Below are 25,505 nucleotides of genomic sequence, written 5' to 3'. Positions count from 1 at the left end.
ACAATACTTGTGGCTTCTGGTCACAGTATTATCCTATACTATGTATACTAACTTATATACACACCATCTTATACACTATCTTGTACTCTGTATACTACCCTATATATACCATCCTATATATACTACCCTATATATATATATATATATATATATATATATATATATATACCATCCTATATATACTATTGTATACTCTTTCTTGTATTTGCTGTTTGCACCCAGTAAAGTCCCTTCTGCTGTTGTCTTTGCGTCTTTATATCTGGAGAAATCTCCTTCACAATAGTTGGTCTCAGAAGTTCTATTTTTACACGGAATGAACACAATCCCTTCCATAGTCCGTATTCTGAGCGTTCCTTATCACCGTTTGGCCAAACCTTCCTAATGCAGTCAGTTTAGTGGGCTCCATTGTCTGTCTTCTCCCCAGAGACCCCATTCATGGGATGAAATCTGCTGCAATCTCCAGTCCACATTCAGAGTTTGGAGTTTGGAAGAGTTTGTCGGTTCTCTTCACTTCCCACACTCAGGACAAAGTTCCTCCTACCAGTAGAGTTCCTCCAGCCGGCCCGTCCTTCATTATTATGTCTGCAGGCCTGGGACTTCCAACTCAAATGTCCTCAGACCATCTCCCAGCCATAGACCTCCTCAGCTGAGCTCCTGAAACTGACCACAGAGCTACACACATGGAGCAAGGTAGGTACAGAAAATGAGGCATGCCTAATACTTCCATATCTATACATAGAGGGACAGCCTTACTACTAGGATAGGGGATCCTGCAGACTATTGCGTGTCAGTGGGAGGAATAGTGTCCCATCATTGGTGTCAGTGGGAGGAATAGTGCCCCATCATTGGTGTCAGTGGGGGGAATAGTGCCCCATCATTGATATCAGTGGGAGGAATAGTGCCCCATCATTGGTGTCAGTGGAAGGAATAGTGCCCCATCATTAGTATCGGAAATATAAGATTCTAGGCATTGAATTTGGACCCGGCGATTATGGCCTCAAAAACTGGGAAGGCAGGCTGGAAATTGCCAATACTAAGGTGGTCAGCTGGAGGAGATGGAAATTATCTCTGAGGGAAAGGATTGATCTGATTAAGACTTACCTGATTCTGATCTTCTTGTATGTCATCTTTGCATCTTGCCAGTGTCTCTCTATGCTAGGGTCAGTAGTGTGTTCTTCCAGATGCTGTGGGGGAACAGACTGAACCCCATCAAGAGGAATGTCACCTATCTGTCACCTGGTGTATGACATTCTGCATGAGGTGGAGAAGATTCGGGGGCTTGAGAGAGACAAGCGGAGTCGGGGGGCTTGGTTGAAGGTGTGGAGGGGTTTCAAGCCTCCCTGACTGCCAGGAGTCTCTTTCCCGGGTGTGGCTGTCTGTCTCTTATCCCCCGAGATTTTATCACTTATCATTCATGTTTGATAAATGGTTGCGTACATAGGTGATGGGTTGTGCCTCTTAGGCCCTCTCTGCTGCTTTATGTAAATAGTTTTCATGTTTTGCTAATGGACTATGTATATAATGTATATATTCTGAACGTTGATGTGTATTCCTTTGTTTTCTGTTGAAGTTTTATAATATGGTTTTGTTTTTTACTTTTGTATAAAATTGGTCGCTTGATTCTTTTTAATAAAAGATCAATAGTGCCCCATCATTGGTGTCAGTGGGAGGAATAGTGCCCCATCATTGGTGTCAGTGGGAGGAATAGTGCCCCATCATTGGTGTCAGTGGGAGGAATAGTGCCCCATCATTGGTGTCAGTGGGAGGAATAGTGCCCCATCATTGGTATCAATGAGAGGAATAGTGCCCCATCATTGGTGTCAGTGGGAGGAATAGTGCCCCATCATTGGTGTCAGTGGGAGGAATAATTACCCATTATTGGTGTCAGTGGGAGGAATAGTGCCCCATCATTGGGAAGAATAGTGCCCCATCATTGGTATCAGTGGGAGGAATAGTGTCCCATCATTGGTGTCAGAGGGAGGAATAGTGCCCCATCATTGGTATCAGTGGGAGGAATAGTGTCCCATCATTGGTATCAGTGGGAGGAATAGTGTCCCATCATTGGTATCAGTGGGAGGAATAGTGCCCCATCATTGGTGTCAGTGGGAGGAATAGTGCCCCATCATTGGTATCAGTGGGGAGAATAGTGTCCCATCATTGGCATCAGTGGGGGGAATAGTGCCTCATCGTTGGTGTCAGTGGAAGAAATAATGCCCCATCATTGGTATCAATGAGAGGAATAGTGCCCCATCATTGGTGTCAGTGGGAGGAATAGTTCCCCATCATTGGTGTCAGTGGGAGGAATAGTGCCCCATCATTGGTGTCAGTGGGAGGAATAATGACTCATTATTGGTGTCAGTGGGAGGAATAGTGCCCCATCATTGATATCAGTGGGAGGAATAGTGCCCCATCATTGGTGTCAGTGGGAGGAGTTTGGAGTGCCCCATGATTGATGTCAGTGGGAGGAGTTTGGAGTGCCCCATGATTGGTGTCAGTGGGAGGAGTTTGGAGTGCCACAAGGAAAAGGTTGCACCCATCCCATGAGAAGTTTGGGGATCACTGTAGTGGGGTGTATCGATCTGCCTTCTCTGTACATTCTGCTGTGTTATTGAATTACAAGAAAAGTGATTTATTTTTTAGTGGATTTTTTATATTAGGAAACTTGTAGCAAAAAATGCTTTTAAGTCGTCTAGAAGAGACCACGAGGCGACACGAATCCACGAATGACACCGAAACATCACTGGAGCCAGAAGGACTTTCTGAAAGTCAATATTTACCTATGATTAGTCCCTCCCCCATGTCGCAGTGCTCCATGTGATTGGTTTGTCATGTACAGGGGGTGTGCCCACCCATCCCGTACCCTGGAAGTCATGTCCGGGGGTATCATTATCTCTATGGAGACAGCCGCCGCCTTCTATTTAGCAGCAACTTTAGAACGATTTTCACAGATTTTTTTTAAAGATATATTTTATGGAACGGTCGGTTCTTCTTTATACAGATGAACATTGTGAGAATTTCTATTGACTATAAGAAAAGGTTCTTCTCTGCTGTACCTGATAAAAGAAGCGAAATGGGAGATACAACTAAAATATTTAAATACATTAAGAAGTATATTTATAAAGAAAAGGAAAATCAAATATATACAAAGCTAGTTTCCCTCCATGGCAGATGTTCTTCACTCATAAGAATAGCATGAATCAGTAACATACCGCATTATGCCACTAGATGGAGCTGACAATCAGAGTAAATAAGTATTTATTTCCTGTGACCATTAGCGCCACCTAGTGACCACAATGCGGTTTTGTTCCTTGGAACTTCCAGCAAAAGTAATGAGTCAGTCAACATTAAGTACATTTAAACATGCTTGGGAAAATATAGATCTATACTCAGACAAAAAAAAAAAAAGGCTTCTCCCTGAGTGGGTGGGATTTTAAATGACCATCAACTCCGGGCACAAATGGACACAATAATATACAATGTACATAATATTACCAGGAAGTGCAAATGGGCTAAAGAATGTCCTCCTGGTATATTAATAAACAAACATATATACAGAACAAAATATGATTAAAACAATGCTTGTCCTATATCACCCACACCCGACGCGTTTCCCGTTGCTGATAATTCAGAACCTTCATCAGGGGTGAACAAACTTGATGATATAGCAATCTATAATATAAAACAATTCAATTAAAAGCATATAAGCTATTTTTACCAGGCTGGGAAAAAAAAATAAAGTAAATAAAAAAAAAAAAAAAGGAAGAAGAGGGGGATTCTCAACTCCCATATCCTACACCTACACACACACACACACACACACACACACACACACACACACACACACACGCACACACACACACACACACACGCACACACACACCAAAATGAGCTAAACAGATAAAATGTCCGCCAATCGTTACCTAGTGAGGTGTAAGTTCGAGGATCAAAATGCCTGCCATTTAGAAAAGTATGTCTGAAGAGTACTTCAAATACTATTGAAATGTCAACCAAGTACAGGATGTCCTGCAAATTACTTCCAGATCAGTTAGACCTAAAATGGTGAACACAAAAGAGTATGTGTACAGCCAAATAGTTGTTAAAATCCTTTCCAATGAAAACATGTATGCCTATAGAGAAAGGAATATTCCATGTGAGACCAAGAATGTGCAGGCAGCTATTTAATAGAAAAGAGGTGTCCGTAGGGTGACCACATTTCCAAACTGCCATTCAGGGACCCCCCCCCCCCCCCCCAGCATGCACTGGTCATGTGACATCACTGGGTGGCACCGCCCCTTACCTATTTAAGAAATTTCACTTGGCTTACAATGCAGATGGTGGGTGGTCGGGCTTGAGAGCGGAGCGGGGTTTATATGTAACTTTAGTGCCTTAGATAGAACAAGCATTTGTTTCATGTATGTTAGCCTAACATTGTAGCTTCGGGTGGCCACTTAGATTCAAAGAATGTAATTGTTTTTTTCAGCATTAGGCTGACATAATTAAACAAGCGCTCTTTATATCTAATGCACTAAAGTTGCATATAAAAAAATAAATAAATACTTTATACTACAAAAGGTCCACTGTCCATTACACTGACCTACCTGACCACTACACTGACCCTTACATTGACCTACCTGATTCCTACTCTGGCCTATCTGATTCCTACACTGGCCACTACACTGATCTCAATGATAAATGAATATTGTCAGTCTAAACTTACATTGGGAAGGTATAAATAATAAGTTGCCATCTGAACACTAAAGGTAAATTCACATCCCTCTAAATAGCCATATAAGAAAAAAGGCAGTGCACTAGTACCTAACACTTAAAAACACACACAAATATAAAGCCATATAAAAGTCCAAATAAGTTAGTACACAATAGAACCACAGAGCCCACACAGCAGCGCAAGTATCCACGTGGGTGAAGGAAAATCTGTTATCCTTAATGGGTGACAGCGCCCTCCACCACCATAAGAAATGCTTATTCACATCCAAAAGGTGGACCCCTGAATCAACAGAAGGTCAAAAGCACTTGTCCCACCTTGGGGAAGATATGAATGCCAGCAGCGGGTCTTGATACTCAGATATATTCTAGAACATGCGGGTAAATGAAGTATACTAAGTGCTTTCCGTTTGCTAAAAAAATATTAGTTCATTAAGACAAATACGTACTCACATGAAATCCTCTTAATTTGAAAGTGTATAGTAATACAGTGCCGATTGCTGGTCAGCACAGCAGGATGGCAGCAAGTTATATCATCCAGGTCCCCTACACTGACCTACCTGTCCACTACACTGACCACTATACTGTCCACTACACTGACCTACCTGTCCACTACACTGACCACTATACTGTCCACTACACTGACCTACCTGTCCACTACACTGACCACTATACTGTCCACTACACTGACCTACCTGTGCACTACACTGACCTACCTGTCCATTACACTGACCTACCTGTCCACTACACTGTCCACTACACTGACCTACCTGTCCACTACACTGACCACTATACTGTCCACTACACTGACCTACCTGTCCACTACACTGACCACTATACTGTCCACTACACTGACCAATATACTGTCCACTACACTGACCTACCTGTCCACTACACTGACCACTATACTGTCCACTACACTGACCTACCTGTCCACTACACTGACCACTATACTGTCCACTACACTGACCTACCTATCCACTACACTGACCACTATACTGACCCACCTGTCCACTACACTGACCTACCTGTCCACTACACTGACCACTATACTGTCCACTACACTGACCTACCTGTCCACTACACTGACCACTATACTGTCCACTACACTGACCTACCTGTCCACTACACTGACCACTATACTGTCCACTACACTGACCTACCTGTGCACTACACTGACCACTATACTGTCCACTACACTGACCAATATACTGTCCACTACACTGACCTACCTGTCCACTACACTGACCACTATACTGTCCACTACACTGACCTACCTGTCCACTACACTGACCACTATACTGTCCACTACACTGACCTACCTATCCACTACACTGACCACTATACTGACCCACCTGTCCACTACACTGACCTACCTGTCCACTACACTGACCACTATACTGTCCACTACACTGACCTACCTGTGCACTACACTGACCACTATACTGTCCACTACACTGACCAATATACTGTCCACTACACTGACCTACCTGTCCACTACACTGACCACTATACTGTCCACTACACTGACCTACCTGTCCACTACACTGACCACTATACTGTCCACTACACTGACCTACCTATCCACTACACTGACCACTATACTGACCCACCTGTCCACTACACTGACCTACCTGTCCACTACACTGACCACTATACTGTCCACTACACTGACCTACCTGTCCACTACACTGACCACTATACTGTCCACTACACTGACCTACCTGTCCACTACACTGACCTACCTGTCCATTACACTGACCTACCTGTCCACTACACTGAGCCACCTGACCACTATAACCTACCTGGCCTCTACCCTGAACCACCTACCCACTACACTGACTTCTCTGTCCCTTGCACTGACCTACCTGACCACTGCACTACTCACTACTTCCCAACACAAACATAAGTTAGATTGGTGGATTTTAATCACCACTCCAGGTCAGGACTCCTTGAAGAGCATCCATAGTCAGATGACTGCTATCTCCGCAGGCCGCCGTACGCTCGCCTGCACGGAGCACCGCCCCTCCCACATGGGCTGCCTGCAGTGGGCGTTTGGCACGCAGCTGAAGAATCATGGGGGACAGGGCAGGCTGGACCACTGGAGTCTCTGGGCGAGGGGAGATCCGGTTGCTGAGGAGTCTGCCTCATTGGAGGTGTGTGGAGCCTGGAAGAAGCCACTTGGCCTGCCCACCCCCACGCTACACCACTGGGCTGGCCCGGCTGAATTACATCATCGACATTCCGCAATCAATGAAAATAGTGAATGGCTGCATCAGTTTCATTCCGGGACACTGTATTGTCCCGGAATGAAGGTGCCCGGGACCCGGGACAGACCTGCTAATTGCGGAAATGTCCCGGGCAATCCGGGACATGTGGGCACCCTAGGTCCGCAAAGATATTTTTGCAATATATGGAAAATTGCCATACACACCTTGGATGTAGTTCACAACCAGAGAGAAAAGTGGAAACAAAGAAAAACCCCCAAGTGCCATTTGAATAGAAAGCCCCGATTTAAATAACGTGCAGCATGAAGCAGCCTATAGAGCCAAAAGTAAATAGATATAAGTAGAATCATGTAGTCTCATACTCACGAATTATATGGCAAGGGGGTTTTTTGTTTCTATGTGAGACATTAATTGGAACAAACAATGGCTATCTGGATGTTTCAAGTCCACCTTCATGTGTGTGTCAAGCTGAATTAGCATGTATATGACTTGCACCCAGGGTTGCCTTGTCCCATTCCCAGGAAATAAGCCCAAAAGGAAAACTGGAAGCTGTAGTCCAACCACAAATTACCTATAAAGCAGATACGGTAATTCGTATTGTACCAAAATGCATAGATTTACCTCCTTGCATAAACTTAGCTAAAGGGAGTACTTACAAACGGCAAAGCAGTCCTCTATGTGCAGCGTATGGATGGCACTGAAATTTCCAACAGCTCACCTGTTTAAATATGGAGTGGTGATCCTCTAATTGGTTGGTGTTTCACTTGCTAAATAGGGAGTGTGTGTGCAATTCTGATGAACCATCCCCCTGTGTGTATAGTGAAGTGATTGTCAGGTTTCACACTTTTACCTAGCTCAGCCAATCAGGGAGGATGTGGGCGTAGAGCCTCACGTGGCTGTAAACCTCCCCAACGAGCAGCGTGTATGAGAAAAGTGCATTGTTGCGGCACGCACTCTCAGCATAAGCTGGAACGCAATCGGTATTTCCGGAAACAACAACATCACTAACAAGGCGCCAGTGGGAGTTACCCACACACCCAGCGGAAGTGACGGCGTGTATAAGAAAAGTGCATTATTATGGTGCATGCTCCCAGCATAGACTGAAACGCACGTAGTCTTTCCGGAACTGACGTCCCTCCCAGAGCGCCGGTGGAAATTGCCTGCGCACCCAACGGAAGTGGTGTCATATGATGTGTTTTTTCTTTTTTGAAAAAGCCCATGGCGTGCAAAACACACCCAAAAAACGTCCACCCGGTGCATAAAAAAAGTGCACACACATAAAGAGTGAAACACTAAAAAGTGCAGACGGGTGCCTGATGTCCTCCAAAAGAAGGACCATACCCTGATCCCCCGGGGCGTTAGGCTCCAGACGGGGACTAAGGTACCAGACTCAACAAGTGGTCCCCGGACGAAACCGGAAGACCTCCTTTCCCCAGGAGGACTGCCGAAACAGAACCTCCTAGGTACTTGGTACTATGGGGGCTTCCCCGAAGGTAGGCCCCCCCTTTATGGAGATTGGACCAAGCCAGAAGGCCTATGTCCGCTCTCCCAAAGACTTTCAGGATTGGTCCGAGGACCGACACCCTACTCATCACACGTGCAGTGACAGACTGTGACAAAACACACACAAATAAAATAAATAAAAAGTGAGGAAGGGATAGTGGAGAGGAGAGTGAAAAGTGGCCATTGTGCAATACAATGACCGGCCCTCCGGCCAGGAATCAAAAATTCCTCTGGTCCTAGCCAAAAGGCCGGGCCCTAGAGGCAGGTGTAAAAAAAAACGTGTTATGGTGACGTGACCTAGGTGCCTAAATCAAAGTGCAGAGCACAGTGAATATAAGGCACCCCTGGACTGCCACTCCAGGGGCACATCACCATGGGCTTTTCAACAAAAGCATCCCTGACAGCCCAGCCCAGACCACGACAGCCCCCACCACAGTCAGAAAGGCATGGAGATCAGCGAGCTTGGTGAGACCCTTTGCCATCAGGTCAAACCCTCACTCCCGTCACTCTTACCTAATTATATTGGAAAGGTACAGGCCGCCCCCCTGCTGGAACAGGAGAGCTAAGTGTTCCCTCCCTACAAACTGACTGGGGCTAAAGCTGCCACAATCCAAGCCGGTCTGCCAGGGTCCCCTCCCCTGGCGCCGACCAGTGGTTCTCCGCCCCCATCAGAAGGCTTCCCGAACCGGCTACGAACCGCTCCGGGTCACCTTTACACCAACAGGCTTTGCATAGCAACCGCCACCCCTGCTCCACCTCGCCGTAGAACAGGGACGGAAGCAAGCGCCACCCATTGGTAACTGATAAGAACAGATACTACACTTGATCTTAGCCAAAAGGCCGAGAAGCGATGTGTCATATGATGTGTTGTTCTACCTGAAGATGGAACGCGGCGGCGGCCAGTATTGGAATGTATGCCACCAACGGAAGCCACACTAAGATGGCACAGAGGGAAAGACACAGAGTAATTTCCCAAACAAAAACCAAAAAGAGAAAACAAGTGTAAATGTAAAAAACACCAAAGAAAAATGTGTACCCAATCAAAATTGGTATGTGTTCCTGTTAAACATGTGTAAATATGGGGCTGATGCCCGTCACTGGACATTGGGTAACATGCTAAATCGCACAAATGGTGAAATGACATACCACAAGTCCAAAGAGGGGGGGGGAAACTGAAGGGGAGGAAGAAGAAAAGAGGAGGGGGGAAAGGGGGGAATGGGGAAAAAAAATCATCAACATTTCCCTCAATCACATCAGTTGTCATTTACAGCCCCTAAATGGTCACACAAATTAATCAAAAATGTTTTCTATTATTTATTATTTTTACCCTTCCTCAAAACATTTTTTGATTGCCCTATTGAATTACATGCCCTCCAGACCATCCCATGTCCCCGAAGTAAACCCCTTCAAAAATGGTCGGAAACTAACACATTCATTGAGGCCCGGTGGGCTAGTGGCACAAAGATCCACTATCCATCTAGTTTCTCTCTGTAACAGAGTTTTGTCCCAGTCACCCCCTCTGGGGTTGGGATGAACCCAGTTTAGTACCGTAAACTTGATCTTTGGGAGGTGCATGACGACCCAGTGTTAAGTCTGGGTTGCACGTGCGCACACTGAGTGCATGTCTGCCCATTCTTTTGCACAGCGGTTGTTTTGTCTTGCCCACATAGAAGGATCCACAATTACAAGTTAAGAGGTAAACTACCCCGTAAGTCCGACAGTTTGCAAAATGTGAAGGTTTGAGGATCCTTCCGTTGGGCAGCACCACTTTCTGCTCTGTATTTATGAACTGACACTGGGGGCAGCCCCCACATCTAAAAGTACCGTGTCTCTTACATGGGTCATCCCTAAATTCCCCTGTGTATTCACTTTTCACTAGACGATCCCTCAAGGATTTCGAACGCCTGTAAGTGATTGAAGGGTTTTTAGGAATAAATTGTCTGATCAGTGGGTCAATAGATAAAATGTGCAAATGTCTCTTCATGATTTTTTGTATAGCAGTGTGTTGTGAAGTATACGTCATAACCAACCTGGTCGGTTCCAATTTGCTCTTAGTCTCCTTCCTACTTTTGCTGAGATTACCCCTTAATAACTTATGTCTCTCTTGTATACAGACTCTGTTGAATGCTTTCTTCAAGCATGTGTGGGAATATCCATGCTGTAACAAGCGTTCCTGTAATTTTTTAGACTCAAGCCTGAATGTGGATTCCTCCGTACAGTTTCTCCTAATGCGCAAATATTGGGAGTATGGGATTGATTTAATGAGGGGGGCTGGATGTGAGCTAGTCGCATAGAGAATCGTATTGCCCGCGGTCTCATTTCTATATAGGGAGCTGGTCAGTTGGCCACAAGAATCCTTGGAAACAATCACATCCAAGAAGTTTACCCTAGAACTGTTGTATGCTACAGTGAATTTCAAGTTGAAGGCATTGTCCTCCATGAGTTTCATGCAGCGAATCAAAGCATTCTGGGTACCGTTCCAGGCAAAAACATGTCATCGATGTAGCAGTACCAAAAAAGTATCTGATCACAGGGCACATTGTCAAGTGACAAAAAAGAATTCTCCCATTCCCCCAGATACAGGTTGGCGTATGAGGGGGCACAACATGTCCCCATGGCCACCCCCTGTATCTGGAGGAAATAGGATCCGTTGAAAGAGAATGTATTATTTGACAGAATAAATTCCAATCCCTTTAAAACAAATTGATGTAGTGGTTTGTCATCTCTATGGGATTGTGACAGAAAATGTTTTACAGCCTCTAGACCTTTTTCATGAGGGATAGAGCAATAGAGTGCCCCCACATCACTGGGGGGGGGGGGGGGGGGGGGTATGGGAGTTGGGAATCCCCCTCTTCTTCCTTTTTTTATTTATTTATTTATTTATTATTTATTTTTTATTTATTTATTTTTCCAGCCTGGTAAAAATAGCTTATATGCTTTTAATTGAATTGTTTTTTTATAATAGATTGCTATATCATCAAGTTTGTTCACCCCTGATGAAGGTTCTGAATTATCAGCAACTGGAAACGCGTCGGGTGTGGGAGATATAGGACAAGCATTGTTTTAATCATATTTTGTTCTGTATATATGTTTGTTTATTTATTAATATACCAGGAGGACATTGTTTAGCCCATTTGCACTTCCTGGTAATATTATGTACATTGTGTAGTTTATGAATAAAAATTGTATATTATTGTGTCCATTTGTGTCCAGAGTTGATGGTCATTTAAAATCCCACCCACTCAGGGGGAAGCCTTTTTTTTGATAAGTATATAGGGATTGGACCACTTCACCATTATTTGAGTTCTTTTCTCATTTATACTCAGACAAAAGGGGTAAAAATAAAAAAGACAAAAGGGTCATGGGACTGCATGGTCTTTTTCTGCCTTTACACTTCTAAGTTTTTTCCATGGCCCTACATCTACCATGGTTCTACATCAATCATGGACCCACATCTACCATGGCTCTACATCTACCCTGGTTCAGCATCTACCATGGACCCACATCTACCATGGTTTTAAATCTACCACAAACCTACATCTACCATGGACCCACATCTACCATGGTTCTACATCTACTATGGACCTAGGTATACCATGGCCCTACATCTACAATGGTACTACACCTACCATGGACCTACATCTACCATGGACCTACATCTACCATGGACCAACATCTACCATGGTTCTACATCTACCATGGACCTACATCTACCATGGACCCACATCTGCCATGGTTTTAAATCTACCACAAACCTACATCTTCCATGGACCTACATCTACCATGGCCCCACGTCTGCTATAGTTCTACCTCTACCATGGACCTAGGTCTACCATGGCCCTACATCTACCATGGTTCTACATCAACCATGGACCCACATCTGCCATGGACCTACATCTACCATGGACCCACATCTTCTATGGTTCTACATCTACAGTGGACCTACATCTACCATGGACCCACATCTTCCATGGTTCTACATCTACCATAGACCTAGGTATACCATGGCCCTACATCTACCATGGACCCACATCTACTACCATGGACTCACATCTACCATGGTTCTACATATACCACAGACCTACATCTTCCATGGACCTACATCTACCATGGCCCCACATCTGCCATGGTTCTACCTCTACCATGGACCTAGGTCTACCATGGCCCTACATCTACCATAGTTCTACATCTACCATGGACCTACATCTACCATTGACCCAAATCTACCATGTACCCACATCTACCATGGTCCTACATCTACCATGGATCTACATTTACCATGGACCCGCATCTATCATGGTTCCACATCAACCATGAACCCGCATCTACCATGGTTCTACATCTACCATGGACCCACATCTACCATGTACCCACATCTACCATGATCCTACATCTACCATGGTTCTACATTTACCATGGACTCACATCTACCATGGACCTAGGTATACCATGGCCCTAAATCTACCATGGACCCACATCTACCATGGTCCTACATCTACCATGGTTCTACAACTACCATGGACCCACATCTAACATTGTTCTACATCTACCATTTACCTACATCTACCATGGACCTACATCTTCCATGGACCCACATCTACCATGGTTCTACATCTACCATGGACCCACATCTACCATGGTTCTACATCTCCCATGGACCTGCACCTTCCATGGACCCCCATCTACTATGGCTCTACATCTACCATGGACCTACATCTTCTATGGACCCACATCTACCATGGTTCTACATCTGCCATGGTTCTACATCTACCATGGGCCTACATCTACCATGGGCCTCATATGCCATGGTCCCACATCTTTTAGTTACACCTCTGTAAACACAATTTTGGAAATCTTTATTTAGGGTAAAATTGTCAATTCTCATTGAGGAAAAACAGATTAATGTGTTCTTTGCCTTTACTTTGTGTCCACCAGGGGCCACGGAGAGCCTCCATGAGCTGGGTGAGAGAGGTCCTCCTTTTTCCAGGTATGTCATTTCTGTATTTACTGACAGCAGCCGCTCTTTAGTGTTCCTATTGATCACAGGCAGCAAACATATTCTGTACAATGAAAATGTATTACACTTTATCCAGCCGATCCCAGCAAGTGAAATCAACGGACATCTAAAGCCACCCAAACGTTTCCTCTAGATCAGAGAATCCCCTCAGATTTATTTTAGCGTTATGTGATTCTGAGCTGTCAGAGTCAGCAGGCTTTTCAATATTGTGAGGACTAAAATCATGTCAAAGACTTCTCTACAACATCCCTTCCATGTTCATTATGTGAGTGAGGTTGCACGGTGCTCAAGGAGAGGTAGGGCCGAGCTGTGGGGTAGGATGGAGAGGCAGCTGCCTTAGGTGCTTTAGCAGGGAGGCAGAAAAATGACAGGGGCAACCTATTCTGCTCAAGTAGTTCACAGCACATGGGTGGGGGGGATGAAGGGCACATCTTGACCTATTTGCCTTGGGCACCATGAAGATGCCCATTACTATATGGAATTAGTGGGGCAGCCAGCAGAAAGTCAGACACACCGGTGGGCTTCATTCCTATAGCCAAGCTGAAGGTGTTTCCATGTTTGGCTTTCTTTTACCTTTTAATTTAAAGAAGATAATCTTGTCCTTTTTAGAAGATGCCGACCAATGTGCAATTGTGCTGCATCAGAGAGTCTAGATATTGACCCAAAATATGACAATAAGAGGACCTGTCATTTCTTTCTTCAGGAATGTGGACATCACAGAGGACCTGGCCAGAGAGGCAATTCTCCAGTATCTGTCTGCCAAGTGCTGCTGCCACCCACCCAGATCTGAGGAACTGGTCATTAACAGGTTAACCAAGATGCCCCTGTACCGAGTAAGTGTGATTGTTCACATCGAATGGAGAATCTCCCGAATGACCCTAAAGTGTCAGGATGGTGGGGGCATCAGAAGGGACCAATGGAAACAAATATCTTCACTATTAAAAGAAGATATATAATATTCAGGCAAAGTTCCAGAGAAAAAACATAAAATGTATCCAGACCCGCCAAAATGCCCCCCCCCATAAAGAACATAACCCCAATATCTCACCCTCCAAAATGTGTCCCCCATAAAGAACATAACCGCAGAATCTCACTCTCCAAAATGTGCCCCCCATAAAGAACATAAACCCAATATCTCACCCTCCAAAATGAGCACCTCATAAAGAACATAACTCCAATATCTCACCCTCCAAAATGAGCTCCCATAAAGAACGTAAACCCAATATCTCACCCTCCAAAATGAGCCCCAATAAAGAACATAACCCCAATATCTCACTCTCCAAAATGAGCACCCCATAAAGAACATAACTCCAATATCTCACCCTTCAATATGAGCCCCCCCATAAAGAACATAACCCCAATATCTCACCCTCCAAAATGAGCCCCTCATAAAGAGCATAACCCCAATATCTCACTCTCCAAAATGAACCCCCAAAAAGAACATAACCCCAATATCTCACTCTCCAAAATGAGCCCCTCATAAAGAACATAACCCCAAACTCTCACTCTCCAAAATGACCCCCCCTATAAAGAATTTAACCCCAATATCTCACCCTCCAAAATGAGCCCCCCCATAAAGAACATAACCCCAATATCTCACCCTCCAAAATGAGCCCCCCAATAAGAACATAATCCCAATATCTCACTCTCCAGAATGAGCCCCCATAAAGAACATAACCCCAATATCTCACCCTCCAGCATGAGCCCCCATAAAGAAAATAACCCCAATATCTCACCCTCCAGCATGAGTCCCCATAAAGAAAATAACCCCAATATCTCATCCTTCAATATGAGCCCCCATAAAGAACATAACCCCAATATATCACTCTCCCATTTGAGCCCCCCCATAAAGCACAGAACCCCAATATCTCACCCTCCAAATTGAGCCCCCCATAAAGAACATAACCCCATTATCTCACTCTCCACAACGAGCCCCCCATAAAGAACATAATCCCAATATCTCAGTCTCCAAAATGACACCCCCATAAAGAACATAAGTCCAATATCTCACCCTCCAATATGAGCCCCCATAAAGAAAATAACCCCAATATCTCCCCCTCCAGCATGAGTCCCCATAAAGAAAATAACCCCAATATCTCATCCTCCAATATGAGCCCCCATAAAGAACATAACTCCAATATCTCACTCTCCAAAATGAACTCCCCCATAAAGCACAGAACCCCAATATCTCACCCTCCAAATTGAGCCCCCCATAAAGAACATAACCCCAATATCTCACTCTCCACAACGAGCCCCCCATAAAGAACATAATCCCAATATCTCAGTCTCCAAAATGACACCCCCATAAAGAACATAAGCCCAATATCTCACTTTCCAATATAAGCCCCCATAAAGAACATAACCCCAATATCTCACTCTCCAAAATGAGCCCCCATAAAGAACATAATCCCAATATCTCACTCTCCAAAATGAGCCCCCCATAAAGAACATAACCCCAATATCTCATTCTCCAAAATGAGCCTCCCATAAAGCACATAACCCCAATATCTCACCCTCCAAAATGTGCCCCCCCATAAAGAACATAACCATAATATCTCACCCTCCAAAATGTGCCCCCATAAAGAACATAACCCCAATATCTCACCCTCCAAAATGTGCCCCCCCATAAACAACATAACCCCAATATCTCAGTCTCCAAAATGACCCCCCCCATAAAGAACATAACCCTAATATCTCACCCTCCAAAATGAGCCCCCCATAAAAACATAACCCCATTGTCTCAGTCTCCAAAATGACCCCCCATAAAGAACATAACCCTAATATCTCACCCTCCAGAATGAGCCCCCATAAAAAACATAAGCCCAATATGTCACTCTCCAATATAAGCCCCCATAAAGAACATAACCCCAATATCTCACCCTCCAAAATGAGCCCCCCATAATAAACAACCCCAATATCTCCCCCTCCAAAATGAGCCCCCATAAAGAACAAAATCCCAATATCTCATTCTCCAAAATGAGCCTCCCATAAAAAACATAACCCCAATATCTCACTCTCCAAAATGAGCCCCCCATAAAGAACACAACCCCAATATCTCACTCTCCAATATGAGCCTCCATAAAGAACATAATCCCAATATCTCACCCTACAATATGAGCCCCCATAAAGAACAGAACCCCAATATCTCTCTCTCCAATATGAGCCTCCATAAAAAACATAACCCCAATATCTCACCCTCCAGAATGAACCCCCATAAAGAACAAAACCCCAATTTATCACTCTCCAAAATGAGCCCCCATAAAGAACATAACCCCAATATCTCACTCTCCAAAATGAGCCCACCATAAAGAACAAAATCCCAATATCTCACCCGCCAAAATGAGCCTCCCATAAAGAACATAACCCCAATATCTCACCCTCCAAAATGAGCCCCCCACTAAAGAGCATAACCCCAATATCTCACCCTCCAATATAAGTCCCCATAAAGAACATAAGACCAATATCTATCTTTCCAATTTGAGCCCCCATAAAGAGCATAACTCCAATATCTCACTCTCCAAAATGAGCCCCTCATAAAGAACATAACCCCAATATCTCACTCTCCAAAATGAACCCCCCATAAAGCACAGAACCCCAATATCTCACCCTCCAAATTGAGCCTCCCATAAAGAACATAATCCCAATATCTCAGTCTCAAAAATGACACCCCCATAAAGAACATAAGCCCAATATCTCACTCTCCAATATAAGCCACCATAAACAACATAACCCCAATATCTCACACCTCCAAAATGACCCCCCTTAACCACTTGCTTACTGGGCACTTAAACCCCCCTCAGTCCCAGACCAATTTTCAGCTTTCAGCGCTGATGCACTTTGAATGACAATTGCGCGGGCATACAACACTGTACCCAAATGAAATTTTTATCATTTTTTTCCCACAAATAGAGCTTTCTTTTGGTGGTATTTAGTTACAGCTCGGAGTTTTATTTTTTGCTAAACAAACAAAAAAAGATGCAAAAAAATAAAAATAAATAAATCATGTTTTAATAGTTTGTTATAAAATTTTGCAAACGGGTCATTTTTCTCCTTCATTGAAGTGCGCTGATTAGGCGGCACTGATGGCTGCATTGGTGGGCACTGATGGGCTGCATTGGTGGGCACTGATGGGCTGCATTGGTGGGCACTGATAGGCTGCACTGGTGGGCACTGATAGGCATAGTTAAGGCGGCACTAATAGGCACAGATAAGGCGGCACCGATGGGCACAGATAAGGCGGCACTGATGGGCAAAGATGGGCACAGATAAGATGGCATGGATGGGTGGCACGGATAAGTGGCACGGATGGGTGGCACGGATGGGCACTGATAGGTACCACTGATAGATGGGACTGATGGGCACTGATAGGTGGCTCTGATAGGTGGCACTGCTGGGCACTGATGGGCGGCACTGCTGGGCACTGATGGGCGGCACTGCTGGGCACTGATGGGCGGCACTGGGTCGCAGCACCTTTGAGGCAGATTGTGGGCACTGTGGGTGGCACTGTTGGTGGCACTGCTGGATGGCACTGTGGGTGGCATTGTGGGTGGCACTGTAGGTGGCACTGTGGGCACTATGGGCACTGATGGGGGGCACTGATGGGGGGCACTTACTTTTATTCAGGATGGTACGGCGGTGGGCAGGTGGGCACTGGCAGGGGGCAGGTGGTCAGCTGTATTGCTGGCCGTGATCGGGACTGATGTCCCGATCACGGCCGCCGGTGATCAGCTTTTTTTTTTCTCTCCTCGCGCTGTCAGCGCGAGGAAGAATAATAGCCGATTACCGGCTCCGTTCTATCACATGATCAGCTGTCATTGGCTGACAGCTGATCACGTGATAAGGGGTCGGGATCGACCCCTTGCACGGATCGGTGATCAGGCGAGTCTCACGGACTCGCCGATCACAGAGCGCGCCGCGCGCGCCCCTCAGGGGGCGCGCAGGCCGCTCGTATCCGGGACGACGTCAATAGACGTAGTCCCGGAAATGTAGGTCCGCGCTAATGCCGTCATTTGGCAATAGCGCGGATCTGTAGTGGTTAAAGAACATAACCCCAATATCTCACTCTCCAAAATGAGCCCCCATAAAGAACATAACCCCAATATATCACCCTCCAAAATGAGCCCCCGATAAAGAACATAACCCCAATATCTCACCCTCCAAAATGAGCCATCCATAAAGAACATAACCTCAATATCTCACACTCCAAAATTTGACTCCCATAAAGAACATAACCCCAATATCTCACTCTCCAGTATGAGCCCTCATAAAGAACATAATCCCAATATCTCACCCTCCAAAATGAGCCCCCCATAAAGAACATAACCCTAATATCTCACCCTCCAATATATGCCCCCATAAAGAACATAACACCAATATCTCACTCTCCAATTTCAGCCCCCATAAAGAACATAACTCCAATATCTCACTCTCCAAAATGAGCCCCTCATAAAGAACATAACCCCAATATCTCACTCTCCAAAATGACACCCCCATAAAGAACATAACCCCAATATCTCACTCTCCAATTTGAGCCCCCATAAAGAACATAACTCCAATATCTCACTCTCCAAAATGAGCCCCTCATAAAGAACATAACCCCAATATCTCACTCTCCAAAATGACACCCCCATAAAGAACATAACCTCAATATCTCACTTTCCAAATTTGCCTCCCATAAAGAACATAACCCCAATATCTCACTCTCCAGTATGAGCCCCCATAAAGAACATAATCCCAATATCTCACCCTCCAAAATGAGCCCCCCATAAAGAACATAATCCCAATATCTCACCCTCCAAATTGAGCCCCCATAAAGAACAAAACCCCACTATCTCACTCTCCAATATGAGTCCCCATAAAGAACATAACCCCAATATCTCACTCTCCAAAATGAGCCCCCCATAAAGAACATAACCCCAAAATCTCACCCTCCAGAATGAGCCCCCATAAAAAACATAACCCCAATATCTCACTCTCCAAATTGAGCCCCTCATAAATAACATAATCTCAATTTCTCACTCTCCAAAATGAGCCCCTCATAAAGAACATAACCCCAATTTCTCACTCTCCAAAATTAACCCCCCCATAAAGAACATATCCCCAATATCTCACCCTGCAATATGAGCCCCCATAAAGTACAAAACCCCAATATCTCACCCTCCAATATGAGCCCCCATAAAGTACATAACCCCAATATCTCACCCTCCAAAATGAGCCCCCCCCAGAACATAACCCCAATATCTCTCCCTCCATTATGAGCCCCCATAAAGAACATAGCCCCGATATCTCACTCTCCAATATGAGCCCCCATAAAGTACATAACCCCAATATCTCACTCTCCAAAATTAGTGCCCCATAAAGAACATAATCCCAATATCTCACGCTCCAAAATTAGCCCCCATAAAGAACATAATCCCAATATATCCCTCCAATATGAGCCCCCATAAAGAACATAACCCCAATATCTCACCTTCCAATATGAGCCCCCATAAAGAACATAACCCCAATATCTCACCCTCTAATATGAGCCCCCATAAAGAACATAATCCCGATATCTCATCCTCCAATATGAGCCCCCATAAAGAACATAATCCCGATATCTCATCCTCTAATATGAGCCCCCATAAAGAACATAATCCCGATATCTCATCCTCTAATATGAGCCCCCATAAAGAACATAACCCCAATATTTCACTCTCCAATATGAGCCCCCATAAAGAGTTCTCTTTGCCGTTTTAATTGCACAAACCATCAGGACATCACACCTAACATGACCTCCATAGGTAGAAAATTCTCTTGGCCTCTCTCCACCTTTCTGAACCCTTCCAGGATATTCCATTTCTGGTCCATCGCTCAGGTGAGGGGTGCGGGTATAGAATCAAATAAAAGGATTTATGAGTCTCTTAAAAAAATCTGGAAAATTCAAGTCATTCACACTTGCTCCTCAGGCTTCCAGAGTATAGAGTATATGATGGGCTAGTGGGAAAGTGGTGGGGCCTTTAAATTGTGTCATGTGATATATAATTATAGCTATGGGAAGCAATGCATCCAAAAGTATCAAAAACAGAAGAGAAGAATTCTGAGTAATCCTAAAATATGTAAAATGAATGTGTATCTCCAGTACAGGCTAGAGAGCTTCACTGAGAGCAGGCAGCAGGAGAAGACCAGCAAGCCGTATACCGGTGAGTGATTACATCATATTTATCATTGTTTCATTTTCAATGACCACCCGAAACAGTTCTGGAATGGAATGATAATGGAAATAATCTGAGAAGCATTCAAGTAAAAATCAAAAAATAACTCTCTATAGATCAACTGCCTTCTGCTTCGTAACTCTCAGAGAAGGCGATCGGTGTATTTCCTAAATCTTTCCAAATGTGTGGAATCCTGAGATTAGTCCCAGTGACCCCCCCAATAAGGATCCCAAACCTTCAGATATTCAGATCTACAACCAATGCTGAACCTCTCAGTACATTCCATGGTGGTGTAGAAGGATTAGAACCTCTGTCAGCTTTATATTTTGCGCTCTGTGTTCTCTTTGTGCCCTCTATGTCCCCCCTGTGTCTCCTCTGTGCCCTCCTGTGTCTCCCCTTTGTACCCTCTGTGTCTTCTCTGTGTCCCCCCTTTGTACCCTCTGTATCCCCCGTGTCTCCCCTTTGTCCCCTCTGTCTCTCCTCTATGTCCCCTCTGTGTCCCCCGTATCTCCCCTTTGTTCCCTCTGTCTATCCCCCTTTGTCCCCTCTGTCTCCCTTCTGTGTCCCTCCTGTGCCCCGTGTACCCTCCGTGCCCCTCCTGTGTCTCCCCATTGTCCCTTCTGTGTCCCCTCTTTGTCCCCTTTGCCCCCTCTGTGTCTCCCCTTTGTCCCCTCTGTCTCTCCCCTTTGTCCCCTCTGTCTTTGTGCCCTCTGTGTCCCCCCTGTGTCTCCTCTGTGCCCTCCTGTGTCTCCCCTTTGTACCCTCTGTGTCTTCTCTGTGTCCCCCCTTTGTACCCTCTGTATCCCTCTGTATTACGGCTTCGTTCCAGTTCCTCCCTGGCAGCCGGAGGCACGTGTTCTTGAATTGGTGCTCCTGTTCGAGGGGGAGCACCGGTAACAGCGGAGGGAGGGGGGGATGTCCCCTCCTGCTCCTCCGGCATAACAGCCGAGCGGCTTTTAGCCATTTCGGTTGTTATGGCTGGAAAGCCAATCGCCCGCTGAGTAAAACGGTACCAGGATGATGCCTGCAGGTGCGGGCATCATCCCGGTATACCCCCCGGAAGCCGAGTACGCACAAGGGGATAACCGACGGGAAGGGGATAACCTTAGACATTGATGTAACTTTATATGATTATGATTATTCCTTAGACATTGATGTCACTTTATATGATTGTATAGTGATTATATTATATGCATTCATTTTTTTATTTATATATTTATTTGTATTCTTTATGGTACGCACTTTGGTTTTCACCTGATTTATTGTGTAGTACACTTAAAGCACAGCGTATATATCTAAACTATCTGTAATCAACAATGTTTCTCTTTTGTATTTTTAGGGTAATATGATCAGGAGGGGGGATGTCCTTGTATGGGGTATAAAAAAGTATGTGTCTGAGTTTCAAATAAAGTGTGTTCCAGTTTTGCAACTGAGTTAGTCTCGCCTAGTTCTTGGTTGCAATATGTGACTATAATATCTGATATCTGAAGGTCCAGACTGGAGAAAGTGGTGCACTGACGGAAGCACTCAAGCGGAGTGCGATGGGGTTGCGTTACATCTCCCCTGTGTCCCCCTGTAATATTCACCGTCTCTTCAGGAGAAGAGAGGGAATTGAAGAGAAATCCAAAATGTAACAGTGGAAGAGGAGAAAAGGGAGAATTTTCTTAAGGGGGGTTCTGTTCTGGTGATGGTTGTCCACAAGTGGGTTCCCCCTCACTATGTAGAGATTTATTCTGACTTCATGTTGTGTCACTGAGACAAGAAATAAAGGGAAATCCCCCCCCCCCCCCATAGAGCAGAGCAAAGTTTACATTTCCACCATGGCTCTGCTTATTCAGCACTTTTATTATTTATTTGAGATAATGGGGTGTTACATATGTATATATTTTAGGACAAACAGACTTTCATTTGGTGATGTTTCTCTGCAAAATTATTTTATTTTTATGCAATTAAAATATACAAAAAACGAACGATAAACTTTCAAAAAAAAAAAAGATTTTTCTACTTTGATCAGCATGAGGTAATCATATTGTTACTGCAGATAAAAAGTATACATTTTATTCTGTAATATTTCTCCTCTTTAAAATGCCACAAAAATTAGGATTACTCAAAACATTGTAAACTATTTACAAACAAAGATCATTCTTTTGCCAAAACATATTCATAATGAGGAACTAAAGATATCCAATCGTTCTCCCCGATTCCCCACTATGTGGGAGTGCAGGTCAGAAACTGGACAAAGCAAACCGAGGAGCCCCCCCCGAGCTGTGGAACATCGGTGTCCAGACCCCGAAAATGTTTCAGGACAGTTCAGAAAGAATTCCCCTTCCATGTTCTTCAGAGCTGAAGGTGAGCCAATCGATATTACCGATCAGATCAGAGAATGTGGGAGAAACACTGAAATTACTCCACACTTCTATCAATGTATCTATCATCTATCTATCTATTTATCTATATCGATCTACATATATATATATATATATATATATATATATATATATATATATATATATATATATATATATATATATATATACACAGTATATACAGTGTATTTGCCTTAATTGCCATCTCACTCAGGTTTGCCACAAGTGCCAAGGACGGGGGCGCTGTAAGTGTGCCAGGTGTGGAGGTTCGGGGCAGGTAAGTTGTACCACTTCTATGAGTTTACACAGATCTCCGGTATGTTCATTGAACCCCCCCCCCCCCCCATGTCTGTGCAGTTTCGGTGCGGCTGTTCTGGTGGAAGCCGTCAGCGGTCAAGGAATAAGAGGTGCCACGGGTGTTCTGGAAGTGGCAGGAGGAGGTGAGTGCGAAATGCCACCATCAGAGGCAACAACTGATAATCACAAGACAGCCGTGTGCAATAATCCAGAACAGATTTCAGCTTTTATCACCAATCAGGAAAATGTAGAACGAGTGCTACACTTTACACATCGGCTTATTAAATTGAAGTCAAGGGAGCAGGGCAATTATTATTATTATTGTATAGGATTTATATAGCGCAAGACTTTGCACAGGGCTTTACAACATGAGGGCAGACAGTACACTTATGCCACGTACACGCGATCAAACGATCCGGTGGAAAAGTCCTGCGGACAATACGGCTGTGTGTGTGCTAGTCCGCCGCACTTTTGAAATGAATGGACTTTTCCCGCACGGAGAAAAGTCAGTTCATTTTGAGCGCGGCTCCAGGTAGCCCGGACTAGCGAAGGAAGTGAATGTTTCCGCCTTCGGCGGCGAGATTGACACGTCGCTGGCCCCGTCATCTGGTATGGACTTAAAGGGGAATCCCTATGCCGAAAAAACAGCGTGGGGGTCCCCCCAGGTCCATATCAGACCCTTATCCGAGCACGCAACCTGGCTGGTCGGGAAAGGGGGTGGGGACGAGCAAGCGCCCCCCCTCCTGAGCCGTACCAGGCCGTGTGCCCTCAACATGGGGGGTGCGTTAAGGAAGGGGGGGCCGCGCGCCCCCCCACCCCAAAGCTCCTTGTCCCCATGTTGATGAGGACAAGGGCCTCTTCCCGACAACCCTGGCCGTTGGTTTTTCGGAGTCTACGGGCGGGGGGCTTATCAGAATCCGGGAGCCACCTTTAATAAGGGGGCCCCTAGATACCGGCCCCCCACCCCTGGTCTTCTCGACAGACTCCTCCGATATCTTCTGCTCTTTTGCTAGCTCTTTTACTAGCGGAGGAGCCCGGCTTTCTTCTTCATCGCCGCCGCCGTCCAGGGGTCTTCTGCTGACTTCAGGGGTCTTGTCCCCCTCTTCGATTCTTCTTGCCGGGCCTCCGCTCCTTCTTCCAGCTCTTTTACTGGCGGTGGTCCAGGCTTCTGTCGCCACTGTCTTCACCGCCTTCTGTTCTTCTGTTCTTGAGATGTTGACTCGTCTCTGATGCTGGCCGCAATGACAGGGATGAGGCATGCGGCGACCCCCGGAGCTATGCAATAAATTATTTTTAACATTTAACATTGACTTCCTTCGATAATCCCGGCTACCTGAAACCACGCTCAAAATGAACAGACTTTCCTCCGTGTGTGGGCAAGTCCGTTCATTTCAAAAGTACGACGGATAGTCCGCTGGAAAAGTCCCGTGTGTGGGCAGGTCTGCTCATTCGGACAGTCCGGTGGACTTTATGGATAGTTTGATCGTGTGTACCCGGCATTACAATATAAATCAATACAGGAGGGATCAGAGGGCCCTGCTCATTAGAGCTTACAATCTAGAAGGGAGGGTCAAGTGGAAACAAAAGGTAATAACTGTGGGGATGAGCTGATGCAGAAAATGATAATACAGTTGTTAGGTGTGGGTAGGGTAGGCTTCTCTGAAGAGAAGGGTTTTCAGGGATCGCCTAAAAGCTAATAGTAGGAGATAAGTGGACAGATTGGGGTAGGGCATTCCATAGGATTGGAGAGGCTCTGGAGAAGTCCTGGAGGCAGATATGGGAGGAGGTGATGAGGGACCTAGCTAGCAGGAGGTCTTGAGAGGAATGAAGAGAACGAGTAGGTTGGTATTTAGAGACTAGGCCGGTGAAGTAGCTGGGGGCAAAATTGTAGATGGCTTTGTACGTAGTTGTTAGTATTTTGAATTTAATTTGTTGGGTAAGTGGAAGCCGTTGGAGGGATTGCCAGAGAGGAGAAGCAGACACAGAGCGATTGGTAAGGTGGATGAGTCTGGCAGTAGCATTCATGATGGATTGAAGAGGTGATAGACTATATAGAGGTAAGCCAATGAGAAGGGAGTTGCAGTAGTTGAGGTGAGAGATGACCAGCGGGTGAATTAAGAGCTCTGTGGTGTCATTGGTTAGAAAGGGGCGTATTTCCGGAGATGTTGCGGAGGTTGAG

General features: G+C 45.2%; 1 protein-coding gene and 1 pseudogene across 3 annotated transcripts in view; one reads left to right on the top strand and one right to left on the bottom strand.

The window, feature by feature from the left end:
• Positions 1-439: 439 nt before the first annotated feature.
• Positions 440-25,505, top strand: part of LOC143959282 (protein SSUH2 homolog) — an 80,263-nt gene continuing 55,197 nt past the window's right edge. Inside the window, exons 1-7 of one of the 3 annotated variants that reach the window (XM_077467958.1) lie at positions 443-690; positions 13,389-13,440; positions 14,174-14,303; positions 20,591-20,651; positions 22,888-23,012; positions 23,244-23,306; positions 23,387-23,469. In XM_077467958.1, the coding sequence (XP_077324084.1) occupies positions 681-690; positions 13,389-13,440; positions 14,174-14,303; positions 20,591-20,651; positions 22,888-23,012; positions 23,244-23,306; positions 23,387-23,469 (524 nt within the window). In that variant the 5' untranslated portion in view covers positions 443-680. Of the gene's footprint in view, positions 691-13,388; positions 13,441-14,173; positions 14,304-20,590; positions 20,652-22,887; positions 23,013-23,243; positions 23,307-23,386; positions 23,470-25,505 lie in introns of all 3 variants that reach the window. The other 2 variants (XM_077467959.1, XM_077467960.1) reach the window with 2 other exon arrangements.
• On the bottom strand, positions 9,221-9,305 carry LOC143959286 (U2 spliceosomal RNA; annotated as a pseudogene).

The sequence above is a fragment of the Lithobates pipiens genome, unplaced genomic scaffold (genome assembly GCF_037356315.1).
Source record: "Lithobates pipiens isolate NorthernLeopardFrog02 unplaced genomic scaffold, aLitPip1_a1.2 Scaffold_69, whole genome shotgun sequence".
Classification (NCBI taxonomy): domain Eukaryota; kingdom Metazoa; phylum Chordata; class Amphibia; order Anura; family Ranidae; genus Lithobates; species Lithobates pipiens.
Note: the sequence above shows the minus strand (reverse complement) of the source record. Positions and strands in the feature narration are given on the sequence as shown.